The sequence below is a fragment of the Rhinopithecus roxellana genome, chromosome 3, assembly GCF_007565055.1.
Source record: "Rhinopithecus roxellana isolate Shanxi Qingling chromosome 3, ASM756505v1, whole genome shotgun sequence".
Lineage (NCBI taxonomy): Eukaryota > Metazoa > Chordata > Mammalia > Primates > Cercopithecidae > Rhinopithecus > Rhinopithecus roxellana.
Window position 1 is genome coordinate 63,221,492 of NC_044551.1, and position 22,551 is coordinate 63,244,042.

Consider the following 22,551-nt stretch of genomic DNA (forward strand, 5'->3'; position numbering starts at 1 on the left):
TTCTTTTTGGCCACATTCTGCTGGATCTTAGGTTTAGGTAATCTTGGAGATTTTTTTCCTACCTCTCTTTCCTAGGCAGAGTTTGTGATAGTAATTGGAATTTTTCAGCATGTTATTAAGTATTCAAAGATGAATAAATCACAGTTCCTGCCATCAAGGAATTCACAGCGTAGAGGAGATGACAGACATACATGCACATTACTGAACTACATTCTGACACATGCCGTGTTGGAGGTGTAAGTACAACGCCCTTGGACCATGGATAGGTAGGCAGTCCTCCATTAATACCATGGAGAAGGCCCGGGTGGGTCAGGAAAGCTGCAAAGAGGAGGCAACTTGAGGTGGGACTTGAAGGGTAAGTGGGAATTCGTCAGATAGGTGAGAAGAAGAGATCACAGGCAGTGGGAGGAACACACACACAGACACAAAGGCTTGACCACATGTGTCAGGGCAGCATGACGTAGGGAAAGAGTATGGCCTTTCAGGTCTTTCAGGCTGGAAGCTGGAAATGTGCGGGCTCGAATTATACTCCATTGCTTGCTGTGGACTGTAAGCAAGTTCTTGGTGACTGTGGGCTTAGATTTTTCACCTGTAGAGTAGAGATAATAGTCTCCAGGTTTCCTAGGTGCATGGAATGAGAAAGCACAGTCTTCTTTAGTTCTATGGAAGAAAAAGTGTAGGTACAGTCAGGTGAGGAGATGCGCGTGTTGGGGAAGCATTTTTATATCTCTGATGGACCGGTTTCACTGATGATTTTTATCCTTGTTGTAGGTTAAAGCGGCAACTGGGGAAGAAGTATCCGCTGAGGATCTTGGAGGTGCTGATCTTCATTGCAGGTGAAACAGAATGGTTGTTTCTTTCCAGGATTGAGTGTCATTTTGTTTGTTTGTTTGTTTAAAAGAAGTTTTACATATTTGTTTCGGGTGCTAAACTTGCCAGACCACACCACAGTTTATTTGTTCTTGATCTGCTGGTTTAATGTTCAATTCTTTGAACTGTAGAGTTGCATTTCCAAGCTAGAGCATCAGCCAAGAAGGAATGGAGAGACAGGTTTCTTATTTATTTAACAGACATTCATTGGACACCTGTTATGTAGCAGGCACTGTTCTGGGTGGCTGAAAAAAGAAGTTAGATACCATCTTTGACCTCCAGGGCCTTATATTCTAGTCAGGGAAGTGGGCAATCGCAAGTAATTGCACAAAATTATATAAATGTGGCTGATACATGATAAGGCTTACAAAGGAGAAGAGGGAGAGCATAGAGGAGGTGGGTCTACCCTGGGGTGTGCAGGTAAATGTTTAGTAACTGGTTCTCGGGGGAAGAAAAAAAGCCCCAATTTGTGGCATTTGCCAATTTCTGTGGTATGAGTGATCCCACCATGGCTGATTTCAAGCTGCCAACATGATGCCTCTATGTGGAATCAGACACGGATGCACGTAGTTGGCTCTTGTGAGTTAGGTGTGAGCTGGCTTCATCACATCATTGGCCTAACCATATTAGATTAGAGTGCAGGGGTAACAAGATCCTCTACCTCCTAGAATGTTGTCAGAAGTAAATGAGATACAATACATGTGGATTGCTTTAGAATGAAAGTATACCTGCTTTTGATAAGTTAGCTATAAATGTTGATTGCCATTATGATTATTTTCTTGTTTATCATCATAGTTGCTCAGTAAAGGTTTTAGACTTTTTTTTTTTTTTTTTTAGGAGTAATTGGGAAACAATTGAGGAGGGGTATTTTTGGTTTTCAGTTTTTTATGTTTTTGTTTTTATTTTTTGTAGAAATAGGTGTCTCACTGTATTGCTCAGGTTGGTTTAAAACTCCCTGCCTCAAGCAATCCTCTTGCCTTGCCCTTCCAAAGTGCTGGGTTTACAGGAGTGAGCCACTGCGCCTGGACTAAATTTTTAAGCAGTTTGACTGTTTTAAAAAAGTAAAGCTGTAGGCAATTAGCTGTATTAGGTTAAGGGTGTAGATTCTGGAATTTAACTTCTGTTTGCCTCCCCTGTTACCCTTGGGACTTAGACAAACTGCTTACCCTCCTTGAGTCTCATTTCCTCATAAAGTGAAAATTGTGAATAGTGCCTGCCTCATAATACAGCATCTACTATATAACTCTGTTACTGTTATTCATAATATTCATAATAACCTGTTTAAATTTGTGAGGAAATGATTGGGGGTGATGAATTTTTTTTTGGAAAGTACCATGAAATTTATTAGTCACAGGTTGCTCTGTGTTCTCTCAAATGCATCTTTATACCTCTCTTAAGTCATCCTTAAGAGCTAATTTGACACAAAGACTTATATATACAGTGTCTCATTAAAGGTTTTCCTTTCCTGCTGTTTTGGTAAATACTAGACAGTTTTCATAAAAAAGCATTTTATTTTAAATATTTACTGATTTAGAAGCTGTTCCTTCTGCTTCTATTTGACTTCTGACAGTGTAGTTAGAAGTCAGCATTTATAACTGGTATTATGTATGAAGCATTTAAAAGATATGGTCAGTCATAAAATGATAAAATGTTGTATAAAATTAAAGAAACTGAAAAAGATCTACCATTTGCGAGGCATCTGTGGGCCATGAAAAGGAGTAAACATGGTCTCTGCTTTTACTCAGTAACTCCCAAAGTACAGTGTCATGAAATCACTGAGAACCTAGCTCTAAGATATGTCTCCCAAGGAGTTTGGTGTTTTCCCAGGCAAGCCATAAAAATTTAGATTGCAGCAGCTTAGTCCTTACTCATAAAATGAACAAATTCTATTATTTTCAGGTATGTATCTATGACTTTATAGATTTTTAAATACTTTATTAGAAAGTCATAGTTTATCTACATCTGAAATAACAGGCCATCTAATTGGGACAGGACTAATAACCAGAGCAAGTCCGTACGTCATTCACTGCACTTGAAATTGAACAGGAACTTCCATGGCCCCTGCCATGGAACCGTTTTACCAGTTCCGATTTTTACCCATAATCCAAGGGCCAATGTATTCAAGTCTTTTCATTTGTTGCCTGTGATGGCTTACTGTCAGTGTAACTTCTAGAGAGAGGGCTCAGAGTTCTCTCAGAAATGAGAGGCCAGAGTTGGCATCTCCATTAGGAGCTCAGTTATGTACACAGTTTATGCTGTAACCAACTACGTCATGAAAGCGTGCCATCTGTGGTTGGCCTTCATCACACGCAATTGTGCTTAAGGTACAGGGGATGAGTACTTAATAGAAGCCTTTGTCAGCAGTGCCCCTTGGTGTGGCAGAGGAAGGTTCAGGTTAGAAAATAGAAGGCGTGAGTTCTTCTGCAGCTACTTGTGGTCTTAGGTCAAAGTACTTATGCATACTTCAGCTTTTCCTGTTTGTAAAACAAAGGGAATACAGTTTTACCAGGGTTCCTAAAAGGACTACTTAAGAGGACATTTATTAAAGATGACAAATTTTTTAAGTGTTTTAGAAGTAAAAGTGCTGTCATCTTTAGATGAGAGAAGAGACTTGGGACTTAAGATATTTAATTCTTTTCCTTTTCCCTGTTCTGACGAATTTAGTTTGCTTACTCTGTAGAAAGTCTGGAGTAGGTGACCACTATGCTTTGGATGATCATCATGCCCTTCACTTAACTAGGAAGGTTGTGAGGAATCTAAATTATCAGAAGAAATTGGATGTGAGTACGATATGTTCTTGTATCTTTTATTTTCCTGAAATGCATTTAGACTCACTGCACCTTGAAATCATGTCTTTAAACAGGTTAACATGATCTGTATTTCTGCAGGTCACCATTGAACCTTCTGAAGAACCTTTATTTCCTGCTGATGAATTGTATGGAATAGTTGGTGCTAACCTTAAGAGGAACTTTGATGTCCGAGAGGTATGTGGAAGTGGAACTGTGAGCTTTTTGACCAGCTGTGAGTCTCTTTGTACGTGTATCTATTTTCAAAGCTAAAGTTTGTTAGGATATGTTCATGCCTAGAAATAGATGTGGATCTCAGTAAGGAGTGACATATGTGGCAATGATACCTTTCCATACTGTAGACATCATTGGTACAGAGTAAATACTAAAAGAGGGGAGTGGGGGACCTCCATGATTGGAGAGTTTTCATTGCGCAAAGTGTGATTTGGTCATAAGTAAGACTCCATGTCCTATGCACATTACGAATGATGTAAGGCAGCTTAACAATTGTCAGCTATTTCTTTTCATTGTTCTTATTTTGGGAAATGGATGAAATGTCAGTAAGTTGTTGGAAGAAAAAGCATACCCTTTTAGATCAACATGACATTTGCAATGATTAGACCTGATTACAGTTGAAAAAGTTGCTATGGTTACACATTGTCGACATAGTGTTCTGTAATTTAGATGGACAACTTTTAGGATTCAGAGCATATAGTCTTTTATTTTGTTCAGTATCCATAGTTGGCAGAGTAGTTTTTAAATTAGGAAATTATCTTAATATCAAATTCTGTGCTGGAAGTTTTAATATTTCAAATTATATTTTCCCCTTGACTATAAAATATTATATATTAGTTGTGAAAAATATGGAAAATAACAGAAAAGAAAAAAATTAAATTGCATATAATTCCACCCTCTAGAGAAGGTGGCTAATATTTGGACGTTTTAGCTTAATGTCTATATACACACATTTTTATGTAGTTGAGATAGTGCATATGTATTTTTTTTTTATCTTACTTTTTCTAGTTTAAATTATAAACATTTCCCCGTGTCTTTAGAAATTCTTCATGAAATATTTTCTACGGCTAGATCTTAATTCCCATAATAGTACTTGGCAACATGGGAAGTAATCAGTAACTATTTTCTGACTGCATTGATGGATGTAACGTTCTGTTGTATGGATTTATTTAGGCAATACCCTAGCATTGCTAGTGGGTCTTAGATCCTGGATTTTATTGAGCTTCAAGTGATATGTCACTTTAGCAAAGGTGACTTAGTTAATTGTAAATTTTTAAATTAGGTTTTTAGTTTGACTTTTAATTAATTATAAGCATAGAAGAAAATGGTACTTAAATTCTGACATACTTGAAAAATGTGTTGGGCCAGGCGCGGTGCCTCATGCCTGTAATCCCAGCACGTTGGGAGGCCGAGGCAGGCAGATCCCTTGAGTCCAGGAGTTGGAGATCAGCTGGCTAACATGGTGAAACCCCGTCTCTACCAAAATTACAAAAATTAGCCTGGTGTGGTGGCACGTGCCTGTAATCCCAGCTCCTTGGGAGGCCGAAACAGGAGAATTGCTTGAACCTGGGAGCAGAGGTTGCAGTGAGCCGAGGTTGCACCACTGCACTCCAGCCTGGGTGACAGAGTGAGACTTTGTCTCAAATAAATAAATAAATAAATAAATAAATAAATAAATAAAAGTAAATAACTAAATTACAAAAAATGAGTTGTTTCAGATAGCCAAGTTCGTTAGTTGGCTAAGAATTCACCCTTTTTCGCGTAACCACTTTTTCATTTATCCACAGTATTTATTGAGTATTTGTTCTATTCAGGGGTTGTTTCAGGTGCCAGGCATACAGAAGCGAACAAACAAACAGATACGAATACATGCCTTCATGTTGTTTTCATTTCATTTTAATGGAAATCTTTTTTAAAAATAGACTTATCTTCTTCTTTTTTTTTTTTTTTTTGATGGAGTCTGGCTTTGTCGCCCAGGCTGGAGTGCAGTGGCTGCGACCTCGGCTCACTGCAAGCTCCGCCTCCTGGGTTCACACCATTCTCCTGCCTCAGCCTCCCGAGCAGCTGGAACTACAGGCGCCCAACACCACGCCCAGCTAATTTTTTTGAATTTTTAGTAGAGATGGGATTTCACCATGTTAGCCAGGATGGTCTCAAACTCCTGACCTCCTGACCTCGTGATCCACCCGCCTAGGCCTCCCAAAGTGCTGGGATTACAGGTGTGAACCATTGGAGCTGGCCGACTTGTGTCTTCTTAAATAGTAATCTGGACTTACACCTTTTGCTGATCCATGGTCATTATTGTGAATATAATTTATTACATTTTTCTATATTGGCAAATAAACCTTATATGAAAGTCTTTTTTTGTTTTTGTTTTTGTTTTTTTGTTTGTTTTGTTTAGAGATTTGGCTTGCCATGTTTCCCAGGCTGGTCTTGAACTCCTGGGCTGAAGCAGTCCTCCTGCCTCAGTCTCCCAAAGTGCTGAGGTTACAGGCGTGAGCCACCACACCCAACTCCTTATATGGAAGTCTTAATAGTGTATGGTGCTGTGGGACAACGTTGGAATCTGAGTTGGGAAACCAACTCAGTTTGGGAAACCAACTCCAGTTCTCATTCTCCCAGTCAATAGTCCTGGGATTTAACCTCTCTGAACATTGCTTTCTGCTTCTAGAAATAGGGATAGTATCATGTTATCTGTCTGCTTCCTTTAACCCCCCATTCAACAGTTAAAAACTTTACATTCTTTTAAAAAAATGTATTAAAGTTATAGCTTTTAAGTTCAGCTTAAAGATACATTATTCTATGTATAAGTCTAGGAAATGTTCACATTTCCCCCCTTCTTCCTAAGAAATTTTCAAATATGCTGAGATGTTCAAAGAATAATGCAATGATCACCTGTATATGAACCTCTTAGAGTTAACAATTGTTAGAATTTTGTGCCATTTGTGTGTGAAACACATTTTAAAGCACAGGCACACCTCAGATACATTGTGGATTCAGTTCCAGATCCCTGCAATAAAGTTAATATCACAATAAAGTGAGTGAGTCACGTGAATTTTTTGGTTTTCCAGAGCATATAAAAGTTATGTTTATACTATATTATAGTCTGTTAAGTGTACAGGAGCACCTTGCCTTTAAAAAGTACATACCTTAATTTAAAAATACCTTATTGCTTTAAAACATGATAACAATCATCTGAACCTTCAGTGAATCATCTTTTGCTGGTGGAGGGTCTTGCCTTGATGCTGACAGGGTGGAGGTTGCTGAAGGTTGGGGTGGCTGTGGCAATTTCTTAAAATAAGACAACAATGAAGTCTGCCACACTGACTGACTCTTGCTTTTATGAAATATTTCTCTGTAATATGCAATACTGTTTGCTAGCATTTGATCCAGGGTAGAACTTTCTTTTTTTTTTTTGAGATGGAGTCTCGCTCTGTCACCCAGGCTGGAGTGCAGTGGTGCGATCTCAGCTCACTGCAAGCTCTGCCTCCTGAGTTCACACCATTCTCTTGCCCCAGCCTCCCAAGTAGCTGGGACTACAGGTGCCCACTACCACGCCTGGCTAATTTTTTGTATTTTTAGTAGAGACGGGGTTTCACCGTGTTAGCCAGGATAGTCTCAATCTCCTGACCTCGTGATCTGCCCGCCTCGGCCTCCCAAAGTGCTGGGATTACAGGCGTCAGACGCCGCGCCCAACCTGGGGTAGAACTTTCAAAATGAAAGTCAGTCCTCTCGAACCTGACTACTGCTTTATTAACTAAGTTTATGTAATGCTCTATATCCGTAGTTGTCATTTCACAGTGTTCGTAGCATCTTCACCAGGAGTATATTCTATCTCAAGAAACTTCTTGTTTTGCTAATTCATAAGAAGCAGCTCCTCATCTGTTCTAGTTTGAACATGAAATTGCAGCAGTTCAGTTACCTCTTCAGACTCCACTTCTAACTGTAGTTATCTTACTAATTCCACCATATCTGATGTGACTTCATCCATTGAAATCTTGAACCCCTCAAAGTTACCCATGAGGGTTGGAATCAACTTCTTCCAGTATCTTTAATTTAATTAAATATCCTTAATGTTGATATTTTGACCTCCTCACATGAATCGTGAATATTCTCAATGGCATCTAGAATGGCGAATCCTTTCCAAAAGGTTTTGGATTTACTTTGCCCAGATCTGTCAGAGGAATCACTATCTATGGTAGCTATAGCTTGTGGAAATATATTTCTTTTTTTTTTTTTTTTTAGACGGAGTCTTGCTGTGTCACCCAGGCCGGAGTACAGTGGCAAGATCTTGGCTCACTGCCTTGGGTTCTGTCTCTTGGGTTCAAGCAATTCTCCTGCCTCAGTCTCCCAAGTAGCTGGGATTACAGGTGCACGCCAGCACTCCTGGCTAATTTTTGTATTTTTAGTAGAGACAGGGTTTTACCATATTGGTCAGGCTGGTCTTGAACTTCTGACCTCAGGTGTTCCACCTGTCTGGCCTCCCAAAGTGCTGGGATTACAGGCATGAGCCACCATGCCCGGACCAGGAAATGTATTTCTTAAATAATAAGACTTAAAAGTAAAAATAACTCCTTGATCCATGGGCTGCAGAGTGGATGTTATAATAGCAGGCATGAAAAGAACACTCATCTCTTTGTGCATCTCCATCAGAGTCTTGAGTGACCAGGTATATTGTCAATGAGCAGTAATATTTTGAAAGGAATCTTTTTTCTGTGTAGTAGGTCTCAACAGTGGCCTTAAAAATTCATTAAGTCATGCCACAAATACATGTGCTGTCATCCAGGGTTTGCTGTTATGTTTATAGAGCACAGGCAGAGTAGATTTAGCATAATTCTGCAACTTAAAGTCACCAGCTGCATTAGCCTTTAATGAGAGAGTAAGCAGTCCTCTGAAGACGTGCACTGACTTCTCTCCAGCTATGAAAGTCCTAGGTGGCATCTTCTTCCACCAGAAGGCTGTTCCATCCATACTGAAAATCTGTTGTTTAATGTAGCCACCTTCATCAATGATCTTAGCTAGATGTTCTGGATAATTTGCTGTAGCTTCTATAATACATCAGCACTTGCTGCCTCACCTTATACTTTTGTGGTACAAATGGCTTTTTTTGTTTTTTTAAACCTCATGAACCAATCTCTGCTAGCTTCAAATTTTTCTTCTGCAACTTCGCCTGTGCAAGCCTTCAGGGAATTGAAGAGAGTTAAGACCTTGCTCTGGATTAAAGGGAATGTTGTGAGTGGCTTGATTTTCTATCCAGACTACTCAAACCTTCTCCATCTCAGCAACAAGGCTGTTTTCACTTTCTCAACATACGGATTTTTTGTGAAGATAAGTGAATGTATTTTATGTGGCCAGATGGTGTTAATTGTAATGCAAATACAACATAGTTTTTCACTAAATGGCCCTAGATTGCTGTGCCTTTTGAGCGGTATCTCTGTGTGGAAGAATGATAGTTGTTACGGGTTAATTGCTTGTTAAAGGTACAATTTTTAGCGGTATATAGCACCCAAAACAGATAACTGTGACATTCTCATTATATTATTGGATTTTTTAGGTAAAGAAGTAAAAAATAATTCAGAGTAAACTTTTACTTGATAGGAGAGAAAGATGTTGGGAAGCATTCACTCAGTTTTCAGCCTTTGCATCATACAAAACAAGCTTTTGATTGATGTGGCAAACAGAAAAAGGGAAGTGCAAACTATATAGGAAAATAGTATGTATCTTCTAAAATAGTTTCTGAAGTTGAAAATAGGCTTCATGTTTAGAATTCCTTACAGTAGTCCTGATATATAGTGATAAGCCCCAGGGATAAACTATTCAGCAGTTTCTACTCCTTTGTACATAGGTGGATGATCCTTCAAGTATAACAGATTCAGAATCAATGAGTCTTTATTAAGGGCTTAATAATAGTGATAGCTGCACTTTAATGAGAGCCTGGCAGTATGCTTTAGTTAGCACTTTATTTTTATTTCTTACTTTTTTATTTTTCTTTTTTCTACCCTGTTAACTGATAGCGCTGTTTATTCTTTTTTTTTTTTTTCTAATTTATTATTTCTTGCTGAAAGGAATAGTTAGCACTTTTTACATTTTTTTTTTTTTTTTTGTAACAGATGAGGAAACTGAAGCTTAGAGAATTTTCTAGTGTCTCAGTGGGAGAGCTGAGAGTCAGAGCTGGCTTTTCATCTCAGTATGATTTTTGTAGGTTCCTACTTTCTCACAAGTAGATCATATCTTCACAGCTCTTCTGTTCCATCATTCCAGAAGTGAGAACTGAGACTCAGAGGGGTGAAGTGACTTACTCCAGGGCACACCAGTCATACATGGTACCTTAGATTGGAGCCTGTGTCTTCCGACTGTGAGCCCTGTCTCGACTCATCTTTCTGATTGCATCCCTGAACCTCTGCCGGTGCATTCGAACAGCCCTTGAAGCTCTAAGTCTAGCAACCAACCCTTGGAGCCTTTCCTGCTTTTCTTGCATACAGCATGGTGCTGTTGCTTGTATAGTGAAGTATACAGTCAGAACCCAGAATGACTTCAGGGCATTAACCAGGCACGTCAAATGAAATTCTAGTGAGATTTTCTGTGTAGTGTAAAATGTTGTGAAAGTGACAAATTCACTGTGAATTGTTTTCCTATAAGTAACTTTAATACAAAAATTCTTTTGTAATATAATTTCTGAAGGCCATTGTTGTTTTTCCTCTTAGGTCATTGCTAGAATCGTGGATGGAAGCAGATTCACTGAGTTCAAAGCCTTTTATGGAGACACGTTAGTTACAGGTATAAAGGTGAAGAATTGAAAATACGAACATTTTCTGCTGCTTTGAAAATCAGGAATCTCTTGTCTCAAGACTTTGATACACTTGGCATGGGCTTTGTTGTTGAGAGCACTACAAATGTGTGAGCCAGTTTTCAAAAGGAACTGCTTTATAAAGACAAATTTGTAGCTTAATGGCTTCATGGATCCAAATAGTTTAAAATGGTAATAGCCAGATGCTGTGGTGTGGGTCCCTCTCTGTGACTTTGTGACATTAGTTGTGTAAAAAGGTTCTTATAGTAAAATTAGTAGAAAATACTTGTAGTTCTTTTTGTTTTTCTGGATAACAATAATTATTTTGAAAATTTCAGCACTGTTTCCTTTGTTCTTCAGTTCCAGTTCAACGAGGAAGTTTTATATTGTGTTTAGCTTCCCAGAAGGATATAGAGTGAGTTAAACCTTCTCACAGCCTCTGTGTAGGTCTTAAGCTGATTCATGCAGACACTAGATTGAGAATTCAGTATATCATGTCAGGAAAAACAAAATAAGGATGTTTATAAAAGTTTTTTTTTTAAATCTAAAGTGTTTCGTTCATAGGCCTTTGAAGAAGTTTTTGAGGTAGATGCTAGACCCATAATAATCTGTTTAGGACAAATGGAAGAACAAATTTTATGAATTTCACTTGGTCATAAAAAACTTGAAAATATAATAGTTAGTCAAAGGTAATATCAGGGTAGGAAAAAGCTAGCTACAGAAATCCAAACTGCAAATATACATTGAGGCTTAAGAATAAATCACAGTACTTTGTCCTAGTTTGATTTGTGAACAAAAGAAGGGTTCACACTGGGAGTAGAATTTATGTTTTTGTACTTAGGTGTTTAAGTGATTAAAAGCTTTTTGTTTGATATATAGACAGGATTTGTCACCAAATTGTTCAGAATGTAACAGTCATTGTGTAGCAGTTTAAAACAAGTCAAAGCCGTTTCTGCTTTCTCTAAAGATGGATGAGCTGTCTTTGTCATCTGCTTTTATGGATTTGCCTCCTATTTGCTAAAAGCCCTGTGGCACTCTTGTCCCCTAGAATACACACCTGGTTTCTTCCATCTTTTGACTGTACTGGAATTCAAATACATTTAGAGACAGGGAAGGGGAGTGAGAAGGAGAAGAAGGGAATGAGAGGCTGGTGGTGGGGGCGTGGGTGGGGGTTGCAGATAAGAAGGGTGGGAGGAATGAGAAGGTGGGAGGCATAAAGGGTGAGGAGGTGAGAGGGGAGGACAGATTTTTCTGGGTCTCAAGTGTCTCTGGAAGTTCCTCAGGGTTTCCTCCTTCCTCAGCAGTTACCATGTGTAGCCTCTAGTTGTTTCTTGGACACTGTGCTTTCCCGTTTCTAACTCAAGTTTGGATCAGGCATTTGGTGAAGGCCCTCCCTCTATGGGTGTCCCTAGTAGTGTGGGGACATGTTCCCTACTCAGCACATCCTGTCTGTACCTGGAGATCCCTAAGCGGGGCCTAGTGTGGGTTGAATCTAAATAGTTAACAGGGTTGCACATTTGCAGGGGTAGCATCTTTCCAGTGAGTGATGTGTTAAATTCCCATGTCTTTGTGCAGTGAAGCAGGACTAAGAATGGATTACTGGACTTTTTGGAAGTTTACCCCTTTGTGAATTGCTTCTGTAAGTGGCAGTGGCATTTAGGATGTACTGCATAGGTTTTTGGCTGGGATTTTAGGACTGAAAGACATGTAGGTGGCCATCAAATCAGGGTTTCATTGTATCACATTAAATAAACATGATAAATTATCTGGGTGTAGTGACTCCTGGGGCCTATAGTCCCAGCTACTTGGGAGGCCAAGGTGGGAGGATCACTTGAGCCCGGGAGTTCGAGGCTGCAGCGAGCCATGATCTCACTATTGCATTCCAGCCTGGGTGACAGAACAAGACCCCATCTCATAAATAGATAAATAAGAACATGATGATTTTTAAAAAGTCATAAATCCAGATAAAGCCAGAGTAAAGAAAAACAAAAAATACAAAAAAACAACCAAATCTTTAAAGATTCAGGCTGGGCGTGGTGGCTCATGCCTATAATCCCAGTACTTTGGGAGGCCAAGGTGGGAGGATCACTTGAACCCAGGAGTTCGAGACCAGCCTGGCAACATAGCGAAACCCTATCTCTACAAAAAATACAAATACTAGCTGGGTGTGGAGGTGAGTGTCTGTAGTCTTAGCTACTCAGGAGGCTGAGGTAAGAGGGAGGATCACTTGAAGCATGAGAATTTGAGGCTGCAGTGAGCCATGATTGTGCTACTGTGTTCCAGCCTAGGCAACAGAGTGAGACCTTGTCTGAAAAAAAAATTCAGTTTTCTGGCTTATCAGTATGTTGACACTCTCTCTTATCTGTTAATTTTTCTTCAATGATTATTTTGATATTAAAAATGATATTTTTATAGTATCCCTAGTGTCTGGTACATACTAGACACTCAGATATATTAAATGAATAAATGGATAATGCACTAAGCCAATTATTTAACCAAATCAGTCAAGACAAATGGATAACTCTACATGTATCATGACCCTTTCTAGAAGCAAAAGAAACCAGACTCTAGGACCTTAGGAACAAGAAGATTGTGACATGAGCTGTTTTATACCATAGACAAAATCTCTTTGCATTTCAAACTTGGATCCAATATTAAAGAATGTGTAAATATGCCTCTTTCTTGTGAATTAAAAGCCCTTGGAAAAACACAAAACATAAATCTTCTTTGAATTTTCTTTTGAGGATTTGCTCGAATATTTGGGTACCCAGTAGGTATCATTGGAAACAACGGAGTTCTCTTTTCTGAATCTGCAAAAAAGGCAAGTACTGTTAAAAATATTTCAAGATTTTCTGTTTTAATGTAACATAACATTGAAGGTCAAATAATGAGTTAAAATTTATTGCATAAAAGTATAAAAATGCTTAACTAGATGCCTCAGCAACCAGAACACTGTGTGTGCAGGCATGTGTGTGGATGTGTGTGCATGCGTGTGTATATATGTGCATGTACGTTAGTATTTGAAACAGTTTTTATGGTGATTTACATTAACGTGCTGTGATGAACCATCTGGAGCACTATTAAAAATGTACTCATTTTAGGAAAATTCTCCTAAGATACTTGAGTTACAATTGCTATCGAGGACATGTACATGTTCTCATGATAGAGAATACTTGTCCTGAAAGTGCTTCATGTCCTGGAGGGACTCAGAGGACTCATGGTTCAAAGATTCAGGTGGTTCTGAGACATGATCTGTTTATTCTCTTCTATCCCTTTATCACTTTAACTTTATTGTATTTTTCCTTTTTGGAAATGGGAATAGTGGGTCTTTGTTGCTGGACCCATGGCTTTAAAAAAGGAAGTTCTTTTTGTTTATTATTATCATTATTTAATTCAATCCTCCAAGACAGCAGAAGAAAGAGGGAGTTCTTGAGTATCTTTTCACTTAGTTATTATTTGATTTCATATATCGTCTCAGATTTACCTAAACTTGGATAAATGTAATTCATATACTTATTTGATAAAAATGTCTTTAAAAAAATTTTAATTCACCAAACTGCTTTGGGAAATAAAATGTTTCCTTAAGAAAAAATATGTTTAGTATTGCTTTTTCTCTTGAAATAACAGGGTGAAATGTCTCTTTATTGATGCAGGTAATAGGCAGCTAAGCTCTTTCATACCCTAATTGAGGAAGAATTTGTCTTTGGTGAAATTTTTTATCAATAAATTTGGTTTCTGTATTCTGCCATTTATTATTACTCCTTCAACTCAATGATAAAAAATGAGAACAAGGAATTAAAAGTAAAGAAAATAAAAATAAAAAATCACTTATAATTATACCAGAAATAGCTTTTAGTAACATTTTATTATTTTTTTCTTAATAGTTTCCCTTTTTAAAAAATTGATGTGCTCTATATATAGAGGTTTTGCGTGTTTTCATTTAATAGTATATAGACAGTATTCCTCAAAATATTAGATATTCCTGAAATAATGACTTTTACTGAGTATATATTTATTTCAATAGAAGAAATGTCAGACTGAGTCCAAACAAACTCTGTCTGGCTTTATGTGTCAGCTTGGCACAAAGAAACCCCTGAGGAGTTACGTTTGGCCTCAGCCTGACATTTCATTTGTTGAAATAAGCCCCAAAGGTCTGTGTGATTTTCTCATTCTTGTAAACATAGTCATATTGAAGTCGAGCAATTAGTTTGCAGTTTTGTACCTGACAAGGCATTTCCAGCAGAGGTAAAGAGATCTTCAGAGTAAAACATAAAGGAAATGGTTTATAAGAGTTTCCTTACTCATACAATCTTTAGGGAAGGAATAGCTGTATTTTTGTATCATTAAATAATTTCCTAAATTCAAGGTTAGAAGATCTCTATCACCCATCTAATCTAAAATCCCATTTATCTGGGGAATGTTGGCAAGAAAGATATATTTACTGTAATCTTGATGCATGAAAGAATTTCAGATGATCATCAAAACAGAGATGTCATCCTTCATATCCCGGGACGGTTTATATTCTGGCTTTTCTAAAGTGGAGAACTAGAGAATTATCATATAGCAGAGTTCAGCAATTCTCATTGGCATCAGTTCTTTCTTTTCTGTTACTTAAGTTTGCTGTTTACAATGTTAGTGACCCCTTCCTTCCTTCCTTCCTTCCTTCCTTCCTCCTTCCTTCCTTCCTTCCTTCCTTCCTTCCTTCCTTCCTTCCTTCCTTCCTTCGCTCTTCCTCTCTTTCTTTGCTCGTTCTCTCTCTCTCTCTCTTCGCTCTCTTCTCTTTCTCTCTCCTCTCGCGTCCTCTTCTTCTCCCTTCCTCTTCTTTCTCTCTCTCTCTCCTCTCTCTTTCTCCTCTCTTCTCTCCTTTCTCCTTCTCTCTTTTCTCTTTCTTTATTTTTTGAGATCATAGTCTCGCTCTGTCGCCCCAGGCTGGATGCCAGTGGCGCATCCCTCACTCTCTCCGCCTCAATCTCCGCTTCCTGGGTTCGCCCATTCTCCTGCCTCATGCCTCCTGAGTAGCTCGGGGAGCGGGACTTGCCGAGCTCGCCTGCGCCCACCACCCAACGGACTAATTTTTTGTATTTTAGTAGAGACTAGGGTTTCACCATGTGCTAGCCAGGATGGTCTCGATCTCCTGACCTTGTGATCCACCTGCCTCGGCCTCCCAAAGTGCTGGGATTGCAGGCATGAGCCACCGCGCCTGGCCTTGACTTCATCCTTGACACAATAGTCTTAGAGCCATGTGCCAGTGATTATACAGGTGATTGTGAAAACGAGGATAGTACAAACCTACAGTTACATATCCTATTGACAATGGAGTAGCACTGTACTCTTACTATAAGGTAAGACTAGCCAAACAAAGGGTATTCTTAGCCAGGAGTGGTGGCACATACCTGTAGTTCCAGCTACTCGGAAGGCTGAGGCAGGAGGATTGCTTGAGCCCAGGAGTTTGAGCTGCAGTGAGCTATAATTGTGCCACGGCACTCCAGCCTGGGCAACAGAGTGAGACCATGTTTCTTTAAAAAAAAAATAGAAAATTAATAAGAAGAGAAAAAATTTTAAAAGGGAGTATTCTTTCTTGTATTTGGCTGAAGTTGTATTTGTAGAATGCATGATGATAATAGAGTTAATTCCCTTTTAAAAAGATTTTTATGTTATTTGCTTATAGGGTACTCACTTTATCCAGGTGTGCTGCCAAAGAAATATCCCTCTGCTATTCCTTCAAAACATTACTGGTAAGAAAATAGCTTAATCAGTTTGGTTGTATTGATTCCAGAGCTGTACCATCAGTGTGGCTGATGTATTGGACAGGACACATGTAGACCACTTCATCAGAGCAGTAAGTTCTACTAGACATGCTCTTTCTGGAGGCCCTTTAAGAGTTAGCATTTTTCTTCATGAATGTTAAATATTCTGAGGAGATTATCCATATTTTCTTTCCCCCAAATAGCTGGGCCTACAGGCATGTGCCACCATGCCTGGTTAATTTTTGTATTTTTGTAGAGACATAGTTTCACCCGGACCACATTGCCCAGACTGGTCTCAAACTCCTGAGCTCAAGAGATCTGCCTGCCTTGGCCTCCCAAAGTGCTGGGATTACAAGTGTAAGCCACCACACCTGGCTGATTATTCATATTTTCTAAGCGAAGCCATTTCTGAGTTATGTACATGATCAGCATTCACATGGCCACCCTTTACTCCTGTGTGTGCACAGCCACACACCCAGAAAGAGCAGGAGCATGATCTGATCACTGAAGAGAGCATCATGCTTTTCCCAGGACTCTGTTCCTCCTCCTCAAGATTTCAGACACATGCTACGGCCTTCCCTTTTATTGTACAATTAATTCTACTTGAAGCAACATCATTTTAAAATGTATGTGTATACCCTGAACCAAAGTCTGGGGATTTGAGTTTTGGCCCCAAAGAATTGTATGACCAAAGTGTGAGATATGTCACCTCTCTGGACTTCATACTCTAGAGATGACCTTAACATGGTGATAAATTTATTTTTAAGGTCTGTTATGGTTCAAGAGTTCTCTTTCATAAGAATTCTCTGATTCTCTGGTATCCTTTATTATATGTTGCAGAGTGTCTGACATATACAAGGCACTCAGATATGTTGGTTAGTAGAAAACAGCCTCCCCCATCCCAGGCTACCTCAGCTTCAAAGGAAGGAGAGGCTCTTAGTAGTTGTTGGGATCAGGCAAGCCTCTATGAGAGGGAAGAGTCAGGCTCTTGGAAGTCGACAGGACTTGAAATAGTACTGGTGCTAAAGCTTCTTCATCCTGTGAGCTACTTAGGTTCATATTTGGTTAGATGAGTGTTGAGAGAAGTTATATCCAAATGGCAGCCTAAGAGGGTCCTATGTAGCAACCTATGTAAGAGGGCAGATAGAAAGGATTCTGAAGCCTAACTATACCAGAGTTCTTGTTTCTAATAATGATTCCTGGATTGTTAACCACCAGGCAGTTAAAACTCTGGTTTGAGGATATGTACATTTTTGTTTTGTTTTGGCCCTGTTGGGTTGAGTTTAGTTTTTCAGCATTGCATCTGAGATTCCTGTGCGATATTCACCTGGAGGCATATAGTAGGCAGGTGAATAAGTCTCAGCACAGAAGAGGTGTTTTAGGTAGAGATGAAAATGTAGACATCATCAGAATATGGAGGTGATTTTAAAGCTGTGGGAATAGATAAGAACGCCCCTGAGAGAAGAGAAGATTCAGTGACAGTCTTTGAGTACCTCTGATTTTTTCCTTTTTCTTCAAGAGTAAAGGAAGACGGGGAGCGTGATTATGCAGTTTTCTTAAGATGGGAAGAAGAAGGATTTGAGAAAGCCAAGTGAGAAGCCTCACTCATCTTTTTGAAGGCAGAATCCCCTGCAGAGAATAGAGGGGTGGTGGGTCGGGTTGGGTGGGGTGAGAACTGGAAGACAACTGATACTTGAAGTAGGTATGGTGGGAATGTTACAGTGGAGTCAAGGCTGGAGAGACTGAGGAGTTTCTGAGCTTTTCTGAGGGTCCAGCTGAGTAGGGTAGCTGCAGGAAGCAGATGGTGCCAAGTAAAGGGCTGTGCTGCCATTCCTGTGGTGTGTGCAGGAGGGGCACGTGCTCTGGAGGAACTGGTTGGGTTGAATTGGATGACCAGATACTGGAGTTTGGCAAACCAGGGATAGTGACAGTCAGTGAGGCAGGTGAGTGTGCAGGTCCACAGATGGAAGAAATACCTTCGCTGGAGACTGGGTGGGGGAAGGAGACAAGTGAAGCCCAACTCAGTGTTATAAGGTGGAGAAAGAGGAACCCAAATTCTGGAAGGCAGTGAAGTTGCAGAGCAGCCTCCCTAGAGCTAGGGGCTTGAAGAAATAGAAGGATCCTGTATTGAAATGGAAAAATTGTTTCTTTTTAACCTTGCTGTTGAGTCACTGGCAGGGACTGTTAGCATCTCTGTGAAATATTCATCTTTATGTCATCAAAGTTTTAAAGCATCACTTTAGAAAGAACAGTCTGTTTTAAAACCAGGTCAGTGAAGGCTGAAGCCCTCATTGTTGGGCTCATCACAGCACTTTGTCCTTGGCTAGGCATGTCACATTCTTTTCAGCATCAAGCTGCTTCTTTGACATCATCTCTTTTTTAAAAAGTTTTATTTATTTATTTTTAAATAGAGGTAGGGTCTCACTTTGTTGCCCAGGCTGGTCTCAAACACCTGGCCTCAAGTGATCCTCCCGCTTAGGCTTCCCAAATTGTTGGTATTATGGGGGCGAGTCACAGCACCCAGCCAAGGTCATCTCTTGGAGATAGATTGCATCCTTATATTGTTTGAAGGTTTCTGTGTGCATCCAGATGAACTGCTTTAAGAAAATTTAGAAAGTGGTTAGAGAAAACTTTATTTTATCCTGTCAAAGCAAACTTTTTAAGGGTATATTTCACATATATACATTTTCTTAAGGCGAGAGGCGTTTAGTAAAACGAGTTTAGTAAAACAAGATGTCCCTTTGGTGGAATTGCATTCCACATAGTAATCCCATCACCCAGAGGCTGTCTTTCTGATCTTTCTCTCAGGATTTATGGTTGGTAGAGAGTATGAAGCTGAAGGAATTACCAAGGATGGTGCCAAGATGGTGACCGCTGTGGCCTGTGCGCAAGTGCCTAAGATAACCGTCATCATTGGGGGCTCGTATGGAGCCGGAAACTATGGGATGTGTGGCAGAGCATATAGGTAGGGTGTCATGATTTTCTCTGAAACAAAGAAACATGCTTCAAGTATAAAATACATGGTCAGTTGATTTCAGGTTTATTTGAAACACAGAATGCCATTTCCAGATCTCAATCAATTATACCATAATTTGTATCATCTGGAGGGGTGAAATGAAATTTAGTGCCAAAGGTGTTATTTGGAACAAATCTACAATGGGAGTCAAGAAATACTTGAAATGGCTGATAATGAAAATGCCACACATTAAGATTTGTGCAATGTCGCTAAAGTCTGGCTCTGAGAAAGGTATGTAACCTTAAAGGCATATATGGGAAAAGAAGTAAGACTGCAAGTCAATGAGCTAAGACTTCAGCTGCGGGTTCAAAGAACAGCATGTTAAACCTGTGACAAATAGAAAGGATATAATGAAGAGCAGACATCAGATAGAAGAATCAGTATAGCCCAAAGCTGGTTGATTTGAAAGGTTAACAAACTTGATAATCCTGTGCTTAAACTAAAACATAAAGAGAGACGGCACATATAACCACTATCAGGAATGGAAAACAGGACATGACCATAGATCGTGAGAGGATATTATCAACACTTTTATACCCAGAATTACATGGAGAACTTAGAAGTCCCGTCCGTGCTCAGGCCCCTCCTCTGGAGTCTAGCCTGGGGTGGGTTCCAGGCATTTGTATATTTGTGAAAGCTCCACAGATTATTGTAATGTGCAGCCAGAATCAGGAACCACTAGTTTAAAAGGCAAACATGGGCCTCTGAAAGTCTATGTTGTATATTGACTTAATTTGCTTATTCTTTCTTTTTTTCTCCCAGCCCAAGATTTCTCTACATTTGGCCAAATGCTCGTATCTCAGTGATGGGAGGAGAGCAGGCAGCCAATGTGTTGGCCACGATAGCAAAGGACCAAAGAGCCAGAGAAGGAAAGCAGGTCAGTGTCGTTTTCTCTTGTTTCTCCCTGGGTTTGCCTCTCACCATAAACACCCTGGAGTCAAGGAGCAGCATGCCCGGAAGCCCTTAGTGTTTGTGGCTGGGGACCTGGCACACGCTGCCTGGCCATATTTAGACGGTGCTGCCCTGGAAGTTGTTCCAGAAATCGAGGCTCACAGGATTTCTGTTCTTTTTCTTTTTAAAGCCGTTTCATATGGGCTACCTTCTTTGTGGCCATTTAAAATTGTTTCAGAATTTCCAAGAAAACACTTTGTTTTTTTATTTTTAATTTTTGAGACAGAGTCTTGCTCTGTCACCCAGGCTGGAGTGCATTGCTGCAATCTCAGTTCACTGCAGCCTCCGCCTCCTGGGTTCTAGCGATTCTCATGCCTCAGCCTCCTGAGAAGCTGGGATAACAAGCGTGCGCCCCCACGCCAGGCTAATTTTTGTATTTTTAGTAGAGACGGAGTTTCACTATGTTGCCAAGGCTACTCTCAAACTCCTGACCTCAAGTAATCCGCCCACCTCCCAAAGTGCTGGGATTACAGGTGTGTGCCACCGTGCCCAGCCAAGAAAACACTTTAGAAACTGCCAGTAAGTATCTGAGGCATAAAGATGTTTGATTCTTAGTCATTTGTACTTAGTGAGATTTAAATAAGTCTGATGTACTACTTTGATTTTATGACCAAAAGCAGCAGAATTTTGTTCTTTCTATTTTACTTTTAGATTGTTGTTAAGGATACCCTGAGTGGGAGGGCTCCGTCATCTATTGAGAATTGAATAACATTATCCTGTGTATAAATGAAGAAAAATGGAAAGGGCAGTGGAAACTTGATAAAAGGCAAATCAGCAAGCAGCTGCTTTTAAAATGAATTCTTTTGTTTGTGTCTCTGTTGGAGATTATTTTGAAATTTTGCATTAATTTTTATTAGTTACAACTTTTAACTCTTTTGTAAGCACCAAATATGAAGATGATGGATGTGTGTTCCTGAAGTTGCTTAAGTGCACTGTTGTCTCATTATGGGAAGGAATGAAATGAAGGGAGCTCTGCTCTGTGCAGGAATCATCAGGTCTTCCACCTAGATTGTGGAGTGAGGTACTGTAAAGCCAAAGGCTGGTTTCTGCCTCCCTGAATGCATCCGCCCGTGCCTCACATCCCTAGTTGTCTTTTCCAAACACAGGGAACTCTGGAGGCTTACATTGAGGTTTCAGATTCACTTTAGTACCGATTACTGTCCAAGGAAATGGATAGCTTTGCTTTTGTGCGAGTGGTTGGGGTGTGGGGGTGTGGGCGGGGGAGGTGGTATATGAAATTCTACCTGATACTTCAAAGACATGTCTGAAACTCTATGAAGCCTAGCATGGTGATCTCTTATTAAGTAGTTGTTCTTTGATTACTTCAATATACAGATACTTGAGTTCATTCATTTTTATATAGGAAAGGAAAGCACAGTGTGTTAATGGTTCTCCCTCAGAATTCATGACCTAGAAAATGATACTAAGGTATTAATGCATTTACACAAAAGAAGGTAGGGTTTTTTTTTTTTTTTTTTTTTTTAAATAAGTCATTTGTTTCTGGTGTCGAGTTTCTTTTTGAGTTGAAAATATTTTTCAGGGTTTCACATTAAGTTCTGAAGATTTTTACATCTGAATTAATTATCACTTGATCCTTGTAATACTGATGGGAAGGCTGTGAAATTCTTAATTAGGGAAAAATATCTTTCAGTTCTCCGGGAACTTGACTGAAAATGTTATTCAAGATTTGGTTAGTATACTACCCCTTTAAACTTAAACATTTAAGCTTAAGTTTTAAATTTTCACTATTTTAAATGAAAATCTCATACTTCTCCACATTCTTAACTGGAGGCTGCTAAGTGTAATGCAGCCCTTTTGTTAGATTGTATAATTCACATCCATTATTGTACCCTGTTGTGATACACAGTACCTTGGGTTTTCACCTTATGTGAAATAGCCTTGGGATATTTTCTCGTGCTAGGAGAGATGGGATGGGGCACTCACTTGATACTCATGTCTTAGGTGAGAGCATGTATGTTAATGATCACTTGTAATTTGTACATCACCATGCACGTTAGTTGTAACATTATTATTCATGAAATCTGTTGTTTCTTTTGAATTGAGATGATCTAAACAGGGCCAGTTGTTCACTGAAGCTGACTTACTCATGGCCTTTTTTCCTTTAGTTCTCCAGTGCTGATGAAGCAGCTTTAAAAGAGCCCATCATTAAGAAGTTTGAAGAGGAGGGAAACCCTTACTATTCCAGTGCAAGGTGGGGGCCAGAACATCACTAACTCCCTGATGGGTGTAGATGGTGGTTAGGGGAGCAGCTTTACAGAGCTCTATGTAGTCAGGATGGTCCAGCATTCATAGGAACTGGAGAATAACATGTGGACACACTTAATTTTGTACTGTTGTTTCTTTACAATGTGAATGGCT

At 39.5% G+C, this 22,551-nt stretch overlaps 1 protein-coding gene across 1 annotated transcript in view; it reads left to right on the forward strand.

Moving 5' to 3' along the window:
* Positions 1-22,551, forward strand: part of MCCC2 (methylcrotonoyl-CoA carboxylase 2) — a 69,401-nt gene that overhangs the window by 41,070 nt on the left and 5,780 nt on the right. The window contains exons 8-16 of the mRNA XM_010380259.2: positions 772-836; positions 3,551-3,650; positions 3,759-3,854; positions 10,376-10,448; positions 13,203-13,279; positions 16,127-16,193; positions 19,014-19,170; positions 19,984-20,098; positions 22,299-22,384. Of these exons, the coding sequence (XP_010378561.1) occupies positions 772-836; positions 3,551-3,650; positions 3,759-3,854; positions 10,376-10,448; positions 13,203-13,279; positions 16,127-16,193; positions 19,014-19,170; positions 19,984-20,098; positions 22,299-22,384 (836 nt within the window). The remainder of the gene's footprint in view (positions 1-771; positions 837-3,550; positions 3,651-3,758; positions 3,855-10,375; positions 10,449-13,202; positions 13,280-16,126; positions 16,194-19,013; positions 19,171-19,983; positions 20,099-22,298; positions 22,385-22,551) is intronic.